Genomic DNA, 15,460 nt, shown 5'->3' with positions numbered 1-15,460 from the left:
CAGTATGTTCAACGACACAGTATGGTACCACAACATAGTATGGTACCACAGCACAGTATGTTCAATGACACAGTATGGTATCACAGCACAGTATGTTCAATGACACGGTATTTCAATGACACAGTATGGTATCACAGCACAGTATGTTCAACGACACAGGATGGTACCACAGCACAGTGCAGTTCAAAGTCTCTGGAGGGTAGGATTATGAGTACTTTTTATTCTCTTGTCAGGTTTCAAATTCTCTATGCTGAAAGCATAGTAATAAAAAAATAACAAGTGTGATCTTTTCCACGAGAAAACAGATGTGGCAAGGGACTACATACAGTAAACGATGTCCTGGGCTCCCAAGGGAGTGTCCACATGTGTCACTATGGTTTCTTTAACATTCGGATATGTTGGCTGGTCAGTCAGACACCTGTGATGACAGGGACGCCATTTTTAATCCTGTTCATACGTTGAGTTTTCTCTTATGATGCTGGGATGTGGGTGGAGCCTTCCCAGTCTTGAGAGGCCAGATGATAGGCTTCGTCGAAACTTGAGTTATTTTTGACTTGAGTCATTTTCTTAGACTCAGAGCTGCTCAGCCATGAAGCTGCTGCTGCTGCAGAAAACAGGAGGCAGTGGGAGGCGGGCGCCCCACAGACCCTGCTGCGACTGATGGCCGAAGCTGATGTCACCTCCACCTCCACCTACCCCAGCGAGCCTGCAGGTGAAATGCTGATCATGAAACATATATTGTCTGGGGAGTGCGGGGTGGGGTTGGAGGGGGAAGGATCCAGGTCCCCAAGACCTCCATGTTCTAGTGCCCACCTGATGTGATCTTACGTTTCAGGGCAATCTATATGGTTTCTATAGCAACGGCCTTTCAAAGATAATGTTTTGTTTTCCCCTGTGTCCAGAGAGATTGGCTTGCAATTTATCCAGACTTCCCCAGTTACAGGATCCCTCCCTGGTGGCATAGAGGGTTACACGTAGGGCTCCTAAGCACAAGGTCATCAGTTCGAAACCACCAGTGCTCCCCTCCAGAAAGATGAGGCTTTCTACTCCTGTGAAGCATTCAAAACAAAACAAACTACTATTGAGTTAGGAGGGAGTAGAACTGCCCCTGTGGATTTCCAAGACTGTAACTCTTTATGGGAGTAGAAAGTTTCCTTTTTCCCCGTTAGGCTACCATGTCCTGTAGGGTCACTATGAGCTGGACTAGGCTCAACTTGATGGCAGTAAGTTGTTGTTGTTTTCTCCTATAAAAGGAAGGAGGGATAATCCCAGATCCCACCTTACTTATCTAATGCTGCCACAAACACCATCAATGAGGGCAATTTGTTACTCTCACAACCCTGGAGACTAACAGTTCAAATCCAGGTCTCCTGCTGTTCCTTCCTTGTTGATTAAAAAACAAAAACCCAACTCCTTTCCAGCAGGTCAATTCTGACTCACAAGGACCCTGTCGGACACAGTAGAACTGTCCGGGAGTTTTGAGACCGTACATTTGACCAGAGCAGAAAAAGCCTCCTCTTTCTGGTGGGTCCAAACTGCTGACCTGAGGTTAGCAGTCCAGCCTAGAATGCGGGTTCATTTTCCCCGTCATGTATCTGGCCGTTCCTCAGTTTCTTGATGGTACTGGGTTTGTATATCCTCATCTGGCGTCTGTCTGTCCCCACTTCGTAGCTGTGCTGTTCTGTTCTTATTGTAACTCAGAAGTGATCTTCAGGACAACACTCCACAGGTATGGCCTTATTAACCGTGTTAGTGCATGTTGACTAGAGAAACCAATTCAGAGGCACTTATAGGTGGGGGACCAGCCTCCCTACAACGGGATGGGTCCAGGGGGTGATGATGTAATTGAGGGGTAAATTAAAGATACACCAGACAAGCTACAGCATGCAAGAACTCACCTGCCCCTGATGACTGGAACCGGAATGAGACCGTATTTTATTGACTCACAGACTTATGTAATCTCAGGCAAGCAAGTCACAGTAAGCTCCTAAGTAAGGGGTTGTACTAGAGGCATACATGTAACAGGAGAGGGATGACCTAGGGGTCAGATAAGGGGAGGCACGAGAGCAGTGGTTCTCAACCTTCCTGATGCCATGACCCTTTAATACAGCTCCTTTAATACAGACCCTTTAATACATGACCCCCCCAACCACAAAATTATTTTCGTTGCTACTTCATAACTGTCATTTTGCTACTGTTATGAATGGTCATGTAAATATCTGATATGCAGGATGTATTTGCATTGCTACAAATTCAACAAAATTAAAGCATAGTGATTAATCACAAAAGCAATATGTAATTATATTGTGAAATATTTATTTAGAATGACGAATCAATGAAATTTTGTCTGTAGGCATGTTGTAGCATGGGTAACAGTCTTCACACCAGGTACTCATATGTGGGCGTATCTGCATGTAGGCGAACCCACCTGGAGACAGATAGAGGAGCAGTGTCTCTAAGACCATCAGAAATGTGTTTTCCAATGGTCTTAGGCGACCCCTGTGAAAGGCTCATTCGACCCCCAAAGGGGTCGCGACCCAGAGGTTGAGAAGCCCTGCACTAGAGGCACATCCATCACTGAATGGGCAGGCTCTAGTGTCAAGATGGCAGATGACAGCTTAACCTTGGTCGTCCCTGAGTTGACTTGGCCGTAGGTGTCTTTGAGCTCTTCTTCAGGGGAACCATCCATTGCCATGATCGGAAGGGAGTGGTCTCTACTTCGGGTGGGATAGACAATAGGGTCTGATTGCTTTTGGTGGCAGATAGCCTTCAAGCAGTTGACCTTCAAGCTTATAATAAGAGACCATGTGTTTGCAAACAGCACCTTAAATTTGGCGTTATTATGGGGAACATTGAAGGGAATGACTTCTACTTATGAGAATGTGAGTGAGACGCATCTGCAACCCGTGAGCATGAAGGTTCCCTCCACATCAGCTCTGGTCTTCCAGATGCCTTAATGTCCGAAGGTTGAGTTTTTCCACATACACTCTCTTCCCATGTTTTGTTTCCCACACTCATCTATGTATGGAGAGATCTTTATATGGAAGAGTAATTGTATCTTAAGAAGACATCTTACCCCAGTCCAGATCAAGTCCATATGAGCCCATCTGTCCAATACTTGCCCATAAACTCTTCAGACTCATGATGCTGAATGCAGGAAGATCACAGGCTAGTGGGTGAAAAGTTTTGTGGATCTACTGGCAGTGGAAGCATCTCCACGTGGCTCCTCCAACTCCTGAGTGTGGCTCCTCAACAGGAAGGTGAAGCAGAGAAAATGTGTGGCCTGCCTCCCAGGATACAGAGAGGAAGTTCCCAGAATCCTTATGAGAAGGCCACACCCACAAGGAGGCATCATCAGGCTATGGCCTGATTGACAGGCTAGACTCCACCCCTTCACTTTAAAAAAAATCATTTTACTGGGGCTCTTACAGCTCTTATCACAATCCATCCATCCACCCATTGTGTCAAGCACATTTGTGCATATGTTGCCATCATCATTTTCAAAACATTTTCTTTCTTCTTGATATCAGCTCATTCCCCTCCTCTCTCCTTCATGAACCCTTGATATTTTATAAAAAAATTTTCTTTTTCCCCCTTTACTCTTAATGTCCTCAAATTGACAAGAAATTATGTAACTACCACATTAACACAATGGAGAAAACCCTCTAGCCAAACAGGATTACATCCACAGGTATAAGGCACCAGGATTTAAATACAGATTTCAAGGAGGGATGCAGAGACGCAATTCAATCCATACCACCTTCTTCATGGTTAAGGGAGACTTGATTCATCTTCTAGTGTTAGTACAGTTGTTTGATTGGACGGAGCTGAAGCAGGTTAGGGTCCCGTGTCCCTGCACATCCCTGGAGGTCAACAGCTGTCCCTCTGAAATGAGGAGACCCAAGAACAATGCTGGAATGCCCGACTCCCTGAGAACCGGTTGGCCTGCCTGCCAGAGCTGATAAACTACATCCTGGGCCATAAACCTTGCTGTTGACATCCCGGGCCATAAACCTTGCTGCTACAGCACGAAACCCCCTCCCTGCTTTTCTTTAAAACCCCCAGACCCTGAACAAAGCCCGCGATTCCCCTGGGCTACTTGCTAGACCATGGGGCTTTGCCCAGGAGATACCCCCTAATAAAGCTATTTCTGTTTCTGCTCTCCCTTTGTCCTTCAGTTATCTTTGCCCATCTCCCTGTGCCTCAGTTTACCTCTCAATTTCCTCACAACATCTTGGAGTGTTGATTTTTTTTACCACTAAAATTGAAGTAAATGTAATAGCTGTCCCAATTTAGAGAGTTAATAACACTAAAAAATGATTTACATATACATGCACATATTTATATCCTGGTGGCATAGTGTTTATATGTTGTGCTGCTAACCCCAAGACCAGCAGTTTGAAACCACAGGCTGCTCCTCAGAAGAAAGAGGAGGCTTTCTACTCCCATAAAGAGTTAGTCCCATAAACCCACCGGAGCAGTTCTACTCTGGTTTTATAAAGTATCAGGAGTCCCTGTGGTGTAGTGCTTAGATGTTGGGCTGTGATTCACAACCACCAGCAACTCCATGGGTGAAAGACATCTTTCCCCTCCCATGAACAGTTATAGTCTCAGAAACCCACAGGGGTACGATGAGTCAGGGCTTTGTTTTGTCTTATATGTAAAGTACATATAACTGCTTTGTAAACACCACTGTGCTGTGTAAATGCTAGGAGCATTTAGGATGTGATACTTATGACCTGAAATCCTCTATTTACATTGGAAGCTTCTGACATATCCTTTCCTTGGATGATTTTTCCCAGTGGCCTCAAGAGAATTATAACCTCACAGTGGGATGATCTTTATCATTTGTTTCCTGTGTTTCTCTTGATCTTCTGGGACTGGGGGCAAGCTAAGATTGATACCTATGTTATATGAAGGAAATAGGCTAAAATGTGTTGAGGAGCCCTGGTGGCACAGTGGTTAGGTAAGTATATCGCTGAAATTAGTTAAAGATCCTTGTCTGAATTGACTTACATTCAAACTGCTATGGAGTCCTAAAGTTAGCAAACTTCCAAGAACGAAGGTGCTTGCCAAGTAACATATTTTAATTTATTCTGAGACAATGAGAGCATAAGAAATCTGACTTCACATAAGCAAATAGATGAGATATGTTAACACACCCAAACAGTCCATTTCCCAAGCTAAGGTCACCTCCGTCTACACCAGTCACCTGACGGGAAGACCCTGCGCAGATCTCCGTTTCCCTCCTCATAAAACAAAGGGGTGGAATGAGGTTACTCCCAAGGTTCTAATCGACTGTCTGTGCTTTCATAAAAGTACCGATGAAGGAGAATTGGCGTTTTATTGGATTGTATTGGCTCACACGGTTTCCTCTCCAGATGGCCACGTGGTCGTGCTTGATGGGGCTCTGGAGAACAGGAAACAGTGGCAGCATGAAGCGCCAGGGACCTTAATGGCTGTCTTGGCCGAAGCACATCTGCTGAGTCGCTCATTTTCGGCAAATGAAGGAAAAGTTGGTATGTAGTTTATCCTCTAGGAATCTTGTCAATGACGCGAAGCACAGAAAACCCATGTCTCGTTGATTGTGACTCAGGGGGTTCTGAGGACAGAGTAGAGCTGCCCCGCTCCTGTGAAACTTTAGCGAAGCAGACCGCCCTGTCTCTTTTTCCTTCCCGAGCGGAGTCCAGTTGCTGGCCCTGGGGTCAGCAGCCAGCACTTAACCACTAGGCCACCAGAGCTCCTTATAAATGCAGAACAGGAATGAAACTGCATTCAATTAGGAGGCTTCCAAGAGGAGTATGGTCATTTTCTTTAATGTCATCTGTTAGCAATTGGTGGAAAGTTAAATAAGTTGAATAACGGATTTGTGGGGTCACTTGGCTGCTAACTGGAAGGTTAGCGGTTCAAGCCTATCCAGGATCCAAGAAAGGCCGAGTGATCAAGAAAACCCATGGGCAGCTCTAGTCTGTCACATGAGGTGGCTCCGAGGTAGAATCTGCTCGAAGGCACCCAACAATTGCACTGGGTAGCACACATGGTAAAGTGTTGGAAGGCTGGCCATTGGAACCTACCCAAATGTGTCTTGGAAGACAGCGGTGACAACCTGCTTCTACAAGGTCACAATTTGAAAACCCTATACAGCACAGACCTACTGGTGCCCTTGGGGGCTGCTATGAATTAGTATTGACAACTGACCACTATGCCCACCACCAATGGCTTTGTGGAGTCCCTTGGGTGGAGATGGGGGTGAACCCCGAGGGGCCTCACAAGAAAAGTCTGTTGATCTCATTCTCAAAAATCAGCCATGAAACACTAGAAGGAGCAGTTCTACCCTGAGAGGCATAGAGATGCCATGTGATCTCATTCTCAAAAATCAGCCATGAAACACTAGAAGGAGCAGTTCTACCCTGAGAGGCATAGAGATGCCATGAGTTGTGCTTCATAGGTGATGATCTGGTGTTGCTTGGCTCTTCACCTAAGAGTCCATTTATTTCTGATAGCTATCTCATGGACTCAGATTACTACTTTATGGGCAATAAAAATGTATCATGACAAAGTTTTTATTTCACCCTATTGTTTTAGCCTGATTACTGCTTTTCCTTAATTGAAGGATGTGCTGCAGTAAATTACTTGGCAGACCTCTTCTGGACAATCTTTGTAATTCCTACTAAATGGCTGGGTCAAAGCCTTTGAGTCAATCACAACTCATCATGGCCCTGTCAGGCAGAGGTTCTCAACCTGTGGGTCACGACCCCTTTGGGGGTCAAATGACCCTTTCACAGGGATCACCCAATTCGTAACATCAACAAAATGACAGTTATGAAGTAGCAACGAAAATAATTTTATGGTTGGAGGGTGGCTAAACATGAGGAACTGTATTAAAGGGTCACGACATTAGGAAGGTTGAGAACCACTGCTGAGGGCAGTATAGTAGGGCTGTAGGGCAAAGTATACTTGCCCGTGTACATTTCTGAGGCTGTACACCTTTTATGGGAGCAGAAAGTCCCATCTTTTTTCTGTAGAGCAGTTTGTGGGTTCGAACTGCTGACCTTGTGGGTTAACAAGCTTGGGTAGAGAGGCAGAATATAAATGAATGGAAAAAAAGAGAACAAGAAAACACCAAATGAAAAATCCATTTTAAGTAGCATGGGTAAAGATAAGAATTTTCATAATGAAAAATATGTCAATCCACCAGAAATAACTCTTTAAAGTTTGTAGGTGCCTCATAAGATGGTGCTAAAACATATAAATGTAAAATTGACAGATCTCACTGGAGAAACAGAAGAAACAAACATATCAAACTAGCAAAAATCTGTAAGCACATAGAAAAGTTGAACAATAAACTTGACATGATTGACATTTAAAACATTATGTTCAACTGTATCTTAGTTTCCTAAAATTCAGCAATTCTAAGATGCTCATTGTGTTAGTGTAGGTAGACTAGAGAAACAAATTCATAGACACACATATGTGTATAAGAAAGAGGTTTATATACAAGAGCAGTTGAATATTGAGGAACTATCCTAGCCCAGTCCAGATCAAGTCTGTAAGTCAAATATTAGCCCATATGTCCAATACCAATCTATAAAGTCCTCTTTAGACTCAGGAACACATCCAATGATGCCAAATGCAGGAAGATCACAGGCTAGTAGGTGGGAAATCCTGTGGATCCAGTGGTGGTGTAAGCATCTCAGTGCTGGCAGGGGTCTCCATGTGGCTTCTCCAGCCCCCAGAGCTGCATCAGGGTAGGTCCAGGAGGCTTCTCCTCAGGGATGTCTCGCAAGGAGTCAGCCTTGTCAGTTGAGTCTCCAAGGGAGTGAGTCCAGAGAGAGAAGTCTGCCACCTCCAAGGAGGAAATCCAGGAGTTCCCAGAATTCTCAGAAGGCCATGCCCACACAGAGACCTCATTGGCTATGTCTTGATTGACAGACCAGACTCCACCCCTTCACTCATAATCCTCTCAAATTGACACCAGATTATGTACTTACCGCACTCATCCACCTTCCTCCCCGATTCCCCCTTTTAAATGTTCCTGAGTCTTGGAAGTGTTTTACATCAATGGTGTTTTATAACCATTACTACAGGCCAGTTGCAGTTCTGATGTAATATCATTATCTGGGTCTCAGTGGTTATCAAAACTGTAGCAAGAGTTTGAGGCAGGTGGGGGATGGTGGAGGGATTTTATTCCTGGAGACTATAGTGAAACACTCACTCTTTTATCCTATAAGAACCAGAGAGGAGGGAGGGAGGGGGGAAAATGAGGAGCTGATGCTGGGGGTTTACGTGAAAAGCAAATGTTTTAAGAATGATGAGGGTAATGAATGTACAAATGTGCTTTATACAATTGATGTATGTATGGATTGTGATATAAGAGTTGCATGAGCCCCCAGTAAAGTGATTTTTTAAAAAGAACCAGAGGGTTCTAGAATGCAGGTGGGAGAGGTAGGTTATGCAGCTCCTCTGTCATCATGTTCTCTCCCCTGTGAATCTGGACTTGGCTCAGTTCAGTAGAATCCAGTGAACGTGATGATGCATTTGGTCTGAGTCTGGGCCTCGAGGAGCTTTATGAGCTCCACTCTTTCCTTTTGGAATCCTGCGGGCTCTTAACCACCTCTGCTGAGAAGAAGAGAGCATGCGGAGAAGACGAGCTGTTCTGAGTGAGACCTCCAAGTGAACTGTTGAATTCCTGCCGATGCGCACTGGACCCTGCCGAGACTGGAAGAGCCAACCAGCTGAGCCCAGTCCAAACTGCCTAACTTAGAGTGTGACCTAATGAAATGGTTACAGTTTTGTTTATTTTTAATGTCATTTAGTTTATTATTTATTAATCATTTTCTTGGGGGGCTCTTACAAATCTTATCACAATCCGTCATTCAATTGTATTAAGTCTACCTGTACATATGTTGCCATCAACATTTCCAAAACATTTTCTTTCTACTGGAGCCCTTGATATCAGCTCTTTTTTCCCCTCCCTCTCCAACCCTTCCACCCTTGTGAATCCTTGATCAGTTATATATTATTACTGTTAGATTACTGTTTTAAAAAACCCAGTTATATGGTGGTTGATTACTCTGTAATGGCTCAATAATAGACGTATTTAGCAAAAACTCCCTAAATGGAAGTCAAAAGTAGGTTAGTTCTGCATGATTGTAAGGCTGGCTTAAGAAGCTAGCGTTGTTCTTGTTCATCTGTAGATCCTTTTAGCCCTGTTAGGGGTTCTTAGTTCTTTTGTTGGATTCTTTTAAGGAAGAGGCCTCAACAGTGGTTTCATTACACCCATGATGACATTATTTAGGGGAGGGGCAGTGAATGACTTAGGAAAAGTACACAAATTTCCCTAATTATCTCACTGATAGTTTTATTATTATTTGCTTGAACCAGAATCCAAATGAAGTGTGGTTGAGCTGTGTCGTTCACACACAAAGCAATTCAGAGACACAAGACTCTGAATGTGAGAAACTTTGGGAATGTCTTATCCAATTTATTTTTGTCTTCCTCCCTGTATCTTTTCTTTTTCTGAATGTACAAGAGTGATTTAAGATTTAATATATATTTAGAAAGATCTAAAAGTTTTAAAGTTTATTTACATCAGTAACATGAATTTTATTGGGAACATTATCTTTGGTATTGGTGTATACAATAAAATACATCTTAAAGTGGATGGAATTTTAGAGTCTTGAGGGTCGCTGCATTGCTATAGAGAAGTGAAAAAACTTTTCTTTAAATTTTCTGTATAATTAAAGCATCAACCTGTCACGTTTAAATTTTGGTTCTTCCTTTTTAATCCTTCTCTCTCTCTGTCTCTCTTTTGGTCTTTTTAATGTTGCCTATTACCTGCAGTGATGTTCCAATGGAAATAATTTAGAAATCGCTATCATTGTGGTAGAGGTTCATTATAGGTGTTCTGGCATCAGGTGTCTAACTTGGAATTCTTTGGGCTGCAAACAGGTAGCACCAACTCAGACTGATGTGAACAACACAGAAATGTATAATCTCATGTAATTGAAAACCCAGAGGTAGGGCAGGGGTCAGATAGGGAAGGATGACATTTAGATCAGCAAATAGTGAAGATTAAAGAATAATTTATTTTCCTAATTTTTCTAAAAGTTTTTATTCTGGGTGAAGGTTGAATTTTATTGATTTTTATGTGCTTATTATATTCAGATAATCACTCTTCTACTTTCATCCAGGAATATGGTGAATTAACAGGAGGATTTTCTGATATTAACTTATCTATAATTATTTTTTTAAATCTATAATTCTGGATATAAACCCAACTTGGTAAGGTAGTGCTTTAAAAATGTGATTTGACACAATGAGTTTATGTTTGTTTTGAGTTTATGTTTTATTGAGGATTTTTACATGCTTGTGAAACTAACCCATATTTAATTAGTTTCTGATCTTTACACTAGCCTCATAGATTGAGTTAAACAGCTCCCTGTCCCCTGCCCCACCTTTATTTTCTGGAACAGTATATATTAGATAGCATTTATTTATCCTTGAAGGTTTTCTAAACATCAGTTATAGATTGTAAACTCTTCAGGCTCTCGTACTTTATGGCAGGGATATTGGTTTATTTATTCAAATTCATTAATAGACATGGCTTAATTTCAGATTTCTCTTTCTTATTGAGTAACTTTTAGATACATACTCCTATAGTGCTATAGAAAAATTTTCATTATAAGTTTTCAATTGTATTGGTATAAGGCTGCTAATTTTATTTTCATATTATTTGATTATATATTTAATTATGTTCCAATTAACTCAATGGCAGTTGGGTTGAGTTTTATTCATACTGTTACTTATGTTTTATCTCTTAGTTTCCTGTTACTTAAAAATATATATTTTTGCCTACTCAAACTGAAAATGTAAAGTCTCAGACTACAGTCTAGTTATTATATTATATACGTATAAACTATTTTTAATCTCAGTGCTAGCTCCTTTAAACACTCTCCAAATTTTAATATCTCTCTCTCTCTCTCTCTCTCAATGAACAATGGAAACATGAACACATTGGCTCCCACAGAAGAGGAGGGTACGGTGGAAGTAACCTGCGGCATCGAACTAGATGAAGAACGACTGGAACCCAGATCTGATGATGAAGATACGTAAGCAGGCCCTATCCAGATGCCTACATGAAACCTTAGTGTGCTGGGTTGGGTTGGCTAGAGAAACAAAATCAGCGACACTCCTCCTTGTACAAGAAAGAACTTTCTATCAACAAGTAATACAATATGAAGAAGGCATCCCAGCCCAGTCTAAGTCAAATTCTTACATCTGAGGCTAGCTGGGGCCCTCGTCAGACTCACCTCGCTGCAGGCTGATGACCCAGTGTGCAGGAAGAGCACACCTGTGGGTGCAGAATCGCAGGGATCCAAGCTGGGAGGAACATGGCAGGGTGCAGCCAGCCCTGGAGGCACACACAGAGTTCAACAGTCAGGAAGACAGAGGGGCAGAGAGAGAGAGAGAGAGAGAGAGATGTTCAGTTTCTCCCTTATAAAAAGACCACACCCCCAAAGAGGCATCATCGGGCTGTGGCCTGATTGACAAGTTGGCTTCCACCGCTACATATTCATACCTATTCACGTTGACATAGAGTCTAACTGCCACAATTAGTCAGAAGTTGAAACGTTGTGGAGATAGAAAAGATAGCCAACTGTGAAATGATAGTAGTGGCAGCAGAACCTGTTTAGGTTAAGGAGGATTATGACCAGGATCAGCCCAAAGCTGATTCCTATGTGGGACAGGTTAGGCATTCCTCCATTCTCCAACCTTTTTATAAACTCTAACATGAGCTGTCCCTCATGCCACTCTCGGTTTCTCTTATGGGCTCAATAATCCATTGGAATGGCCACATAAAACTCATGAACTGATTAACCCCTCAGAGGAGCTGATACCAACGGCTCAAGTTGAAAGAAAATGCTTTAAAGATGATGATGGCAACATATGCTTGACACAATGGATGTATATATGGATTGTGATAAAAGCTGTAAGAGCCCCCAATAAAATGATTAAGAACAACAAAACCTCATGAACTGTACCTATAGTTAAAGTGATTAAAAAATAATAATAAATAAATAAATAATATGAAGTGGTTTATTAACCAAGTAAAAAGGCCCAACCCAGGATCAAGATGAGCAGGCTACTATAAAAACAACAACAACCCAAAACCCCAGGCTATTATCACCACTGTTCTTATTCAATGTTGTGCTAGATGTCTTAGCCAGAGCTATTAGCCAAGTCTTAGCCAAGCTATCGTTGTTCATGATCAACAAGAAGAAATAAAGGATCCAGTATGGGACAGAAAAAGAAAAGTGAAGCTCTCACTATTTGCAGATGATATGATTTGAAAATCCGAAAGACTCGATACAAAAGTTGTTGGACACTGAAGACAAAGTGGGTGCATAAGCAAATGTGGTGAAGAAAGCTGATGGTGCCCGGCTATCAAAAAGTATAGCGTCTGGGGTCTTAAAGGCTTGAAGGTAATCAAGCGGCCATCAAGCTCAGAAGCAACAAAGCCCACATGGAAGAAGCACACCAGCCTATGCAACCACGAGGTGTCGAAGGGATCAGGTGTAAGGCATCATCAGAACAAAAAATCTCACCATAGTGAATGATGGGGGCAGTGCGGAGTGGAGATCCAAAGCCCATTAGTAGGCCACTGGAGATCCCCTTGCAGAGGGGTCTCGGGGAGGAGATTAGCCAGTCAGGGTGCGATGTAACAATGATGAGAAATACAATCTTCCTCTAGTTCCTAAAGGTTTCCTCCCCGCTCCCACTACCATGACTCGAATTCAATCTTGCAAGACTGGCTAGACCAGAGGAGGTACACTGGTACAGATAGGAACTGAAAATACAGGGAATCCAGGATGGATGAGCCCTATAGGACCAGTGGTGTGAGTGGCAAAACAGGGAGGGTAAAGGGAGAATGGGTAGGAAAGAGGGAACCGATTACATGGAACTGTGTGTGATCTCCTCCCTGGGGGACAGACAACCGAAAAGTGGGTGAAGGGAGAAGTCGGACAGGGCAAGATATGACAAAATACCCATTTATAAACTATCAAGGGCTCATGTGGGAGAGGGGAGCGGGGAGGGAGGGGAAAAATGAGGACCTAATGTCGGGGGTTTAAATGGAGAGAAAATGTTTTGAGAAATGATGTACAAATACGCTTTACACAATTGATGTGTGTATGGATTGGGATAACAGTTGTATGAGCCCCTAATAAAATTTTTAAAAAAAAAAAAAAGTTGTTGGAAACAATAGAAAGGTTCAGCAACATGGCAGGACACAAGATTAAAATACAAAAATCAATCAGATTCTGGTAGACTAACAAAGAGAACTCTGAACAAAATCAATAAAACACAACCACTAACAATAGCCACACCAAAAACCCAAATGAAATATATAGGAATACACCTAAACAGAGAAACAAAAGACGTACCAAGAAAACCATAGAACATTATTACAAGAAACTAAAAGTGACCTGCATAAATAGAATAGTCCATGTTCATGAATGGACAGGCTAAGTATTGTGAAGATATCAATACTACCCAAAGCAATCTATAAATACAGCATAGTTCCAATCCATAGACGAAATTCATTCTTTAGAAGAGTGGAAAACACAATTCATGTTGTGTAGAGAGGAAAGAGACCAGCATAAGCAAAGGACTTCCTAAGAAGAACCAAGGAGGAGGCCTCTCACTTCTTGAGCTCGAAACCTATACGTAACCACAGTAGTCAAAACAGCCCAGTACTGGTACGATGATGATAGATAACTAGACCAATGGAACAAAACAGAAACCCTAGAAATAAATTTATCCATCTACAGACAACTGATCTTCAAAAAGGACCAAAAAATATTAAATAAGACAGACATAGTGGCTTCCACAAATGGAAGTGGCAAAATTGGATTTCCAATGAAGCAGGGCCCATACATTACCTTATGTACAAAAGCAACTCAAAATGGATCAAAGACCTAAACGTAAATCCTAGTGCTAGGTTACAGATCATCAGTAAGAAAAGGAGGACTAATGTAAGGACCCAATTGTGGGGCACAGACACACTATCAAAGATAATGAAGGGAACACACGCACTAGATAACAAAATAGGTGACTAGTACCTACTAAAAGTAAGACGCGTGCATCCTAAGGTTTCATCCAAAGGATAAAAGAGAACCCAGGGTGTGGGAGAACCCCTTTCACAATGGCACAATGGCAGGGGATTAATCTCTAAAATCTGTACAAAACTGTAAAAACTCTGATAAGAAAAAGGTGAGTAACCCGAGTAAGAAGTGGGCAAAAGGACAGGAACAAACAATTCACCGAAGATTCAGCCATCTGGGCCAAAACAGGAAGCAATGCTCATGATCCTTAGCCATCTAGGAGATGCGCATGGAAGCACCAATGAGCTATTGCCTTACACTGATATTAGCAGGCAAATTCAAAATAACAGAACACAACAAAGGCTGGAGGAGATATGGAGGGATTGGAATGCTCAGACACTGCTGGCAGGACTGTAAATATGGACAGCCACACAGAAAATGATAGGGCATTACCTCAAACCACTGGGAATAGAAATTCCATACAATCCAGTAAGACCTCTGCTGGACATAGAGTCTAAAGAAGTAAGAGTGATAGCAGATGCATGCGCGGCCAGGCTTGTAGCACCCTTCACAAAAGCACGAAGATGGAAACAATTTAAATGCCCATCAGTGGAAGACTGGATGAAACTTTGATCCATACACACAATGGCATACTATGCATGGCCCCAACACCGTGATGAGACCACAAGGCACCTCGTGGCATGGGTAGACCCGGAGAACGTTATGCTTAGGAAAATCAGTCAGTCACAAAAGGATAAGTATTGTATGGAACCCCTGTGATAATGGGAAAGCAAGCAATTTAAAGACTTTTCACAGACTTTGGAGTTTGCCAACGTGGGGGAGGGTGGGAACTCAATAGACTAGTGTGTAGACGAGTGCTGTGGGTGGAGTGGGAAATGGTAGTCCACAAGCGGGAGAAGAGAATTCGAGGAGGAGGGGAAGGTAAACGCTTTTGGGGGTAGATTAGTAGTTTAAATTGTTGAGTACACAGTTGATGAACTGAAATGTAAACCCCCATCTAATTTACCACTTTTAAGAAATTGTTTTTTAAAAAATAACGGGCTACAACTCACAATCAGGAGGCGTGTAGGCAAAGTCTGGGCGGTTCCTGTGAAGAGGAGAACAGATCCCTCCCTCCTTCAGCACAGGACAGCTCTGGCAGCTCCTTGAAGCCCCCTCAGGACAGGCCTTTCTTCCTCTTTTTATTAATCAATAATTTTATGGAGGGTTCTTACAACTCTTGTCACAATCCATGCATGCATCCATTGTATGTCAAGCACATTTGTACATTTGTTGCCATCATCATTCTCAAATCATTTTCTTTCTACTTGAGCCCTTGGTGTCAGCTCCTCATT

At 42.5% G+C, this 15,460-nt stretch overlaps 1 protein-coding gene across 1 annotated transcript in view; it reads left to right on the top strand.

Moving 5' to 3' along the window:
* NEK5 (NIMA related kinase 5) overlaps window positions 1-15,460 on the top strand; it is a 75,146-nt gene that overhangs the window by 51,348 nt on the left and 8,338 nt on the right. The window contains exons 19-21 of the mRNA XM_045287076.1: window positions 572-712; window positions 5,382-5,519; window positions 11,030-11,111. Coding sequence (XP_045143011.1) covers window positions 572-712; window positions 5,382-5,519; window positions 11,030-11,111 — 361 coding nt within the window. The remainder of the gene's footprint in view (window positions 1-571; window positions 713-5,381; window positions 5,520-11,029; window positions 11,112-15,460) is intronic.

Source organism: Echinops telfairi, unplaced genomic scaffold (genome assembly GCF_000313985.2).
Source record: "Echinops telfairi isolate 266 unplaced genomic scaffold, ASM31398v2 ScPeMD7_11;HRSCAF=52, whole genome shotgun sequence".
In the NCBI taxonomy this organism is placed as follows: domain Eukaryota; kingdom Metazoa; phylum Chordata; class Mammalia; order Afrosoricida; family Tenrecidae; genus Echinops; species Echinops telfairi.
Note: the sequence above shows the minus strand (reverse complement) of the source record. Positions and strands in the feature narration are given on the sequence as shown.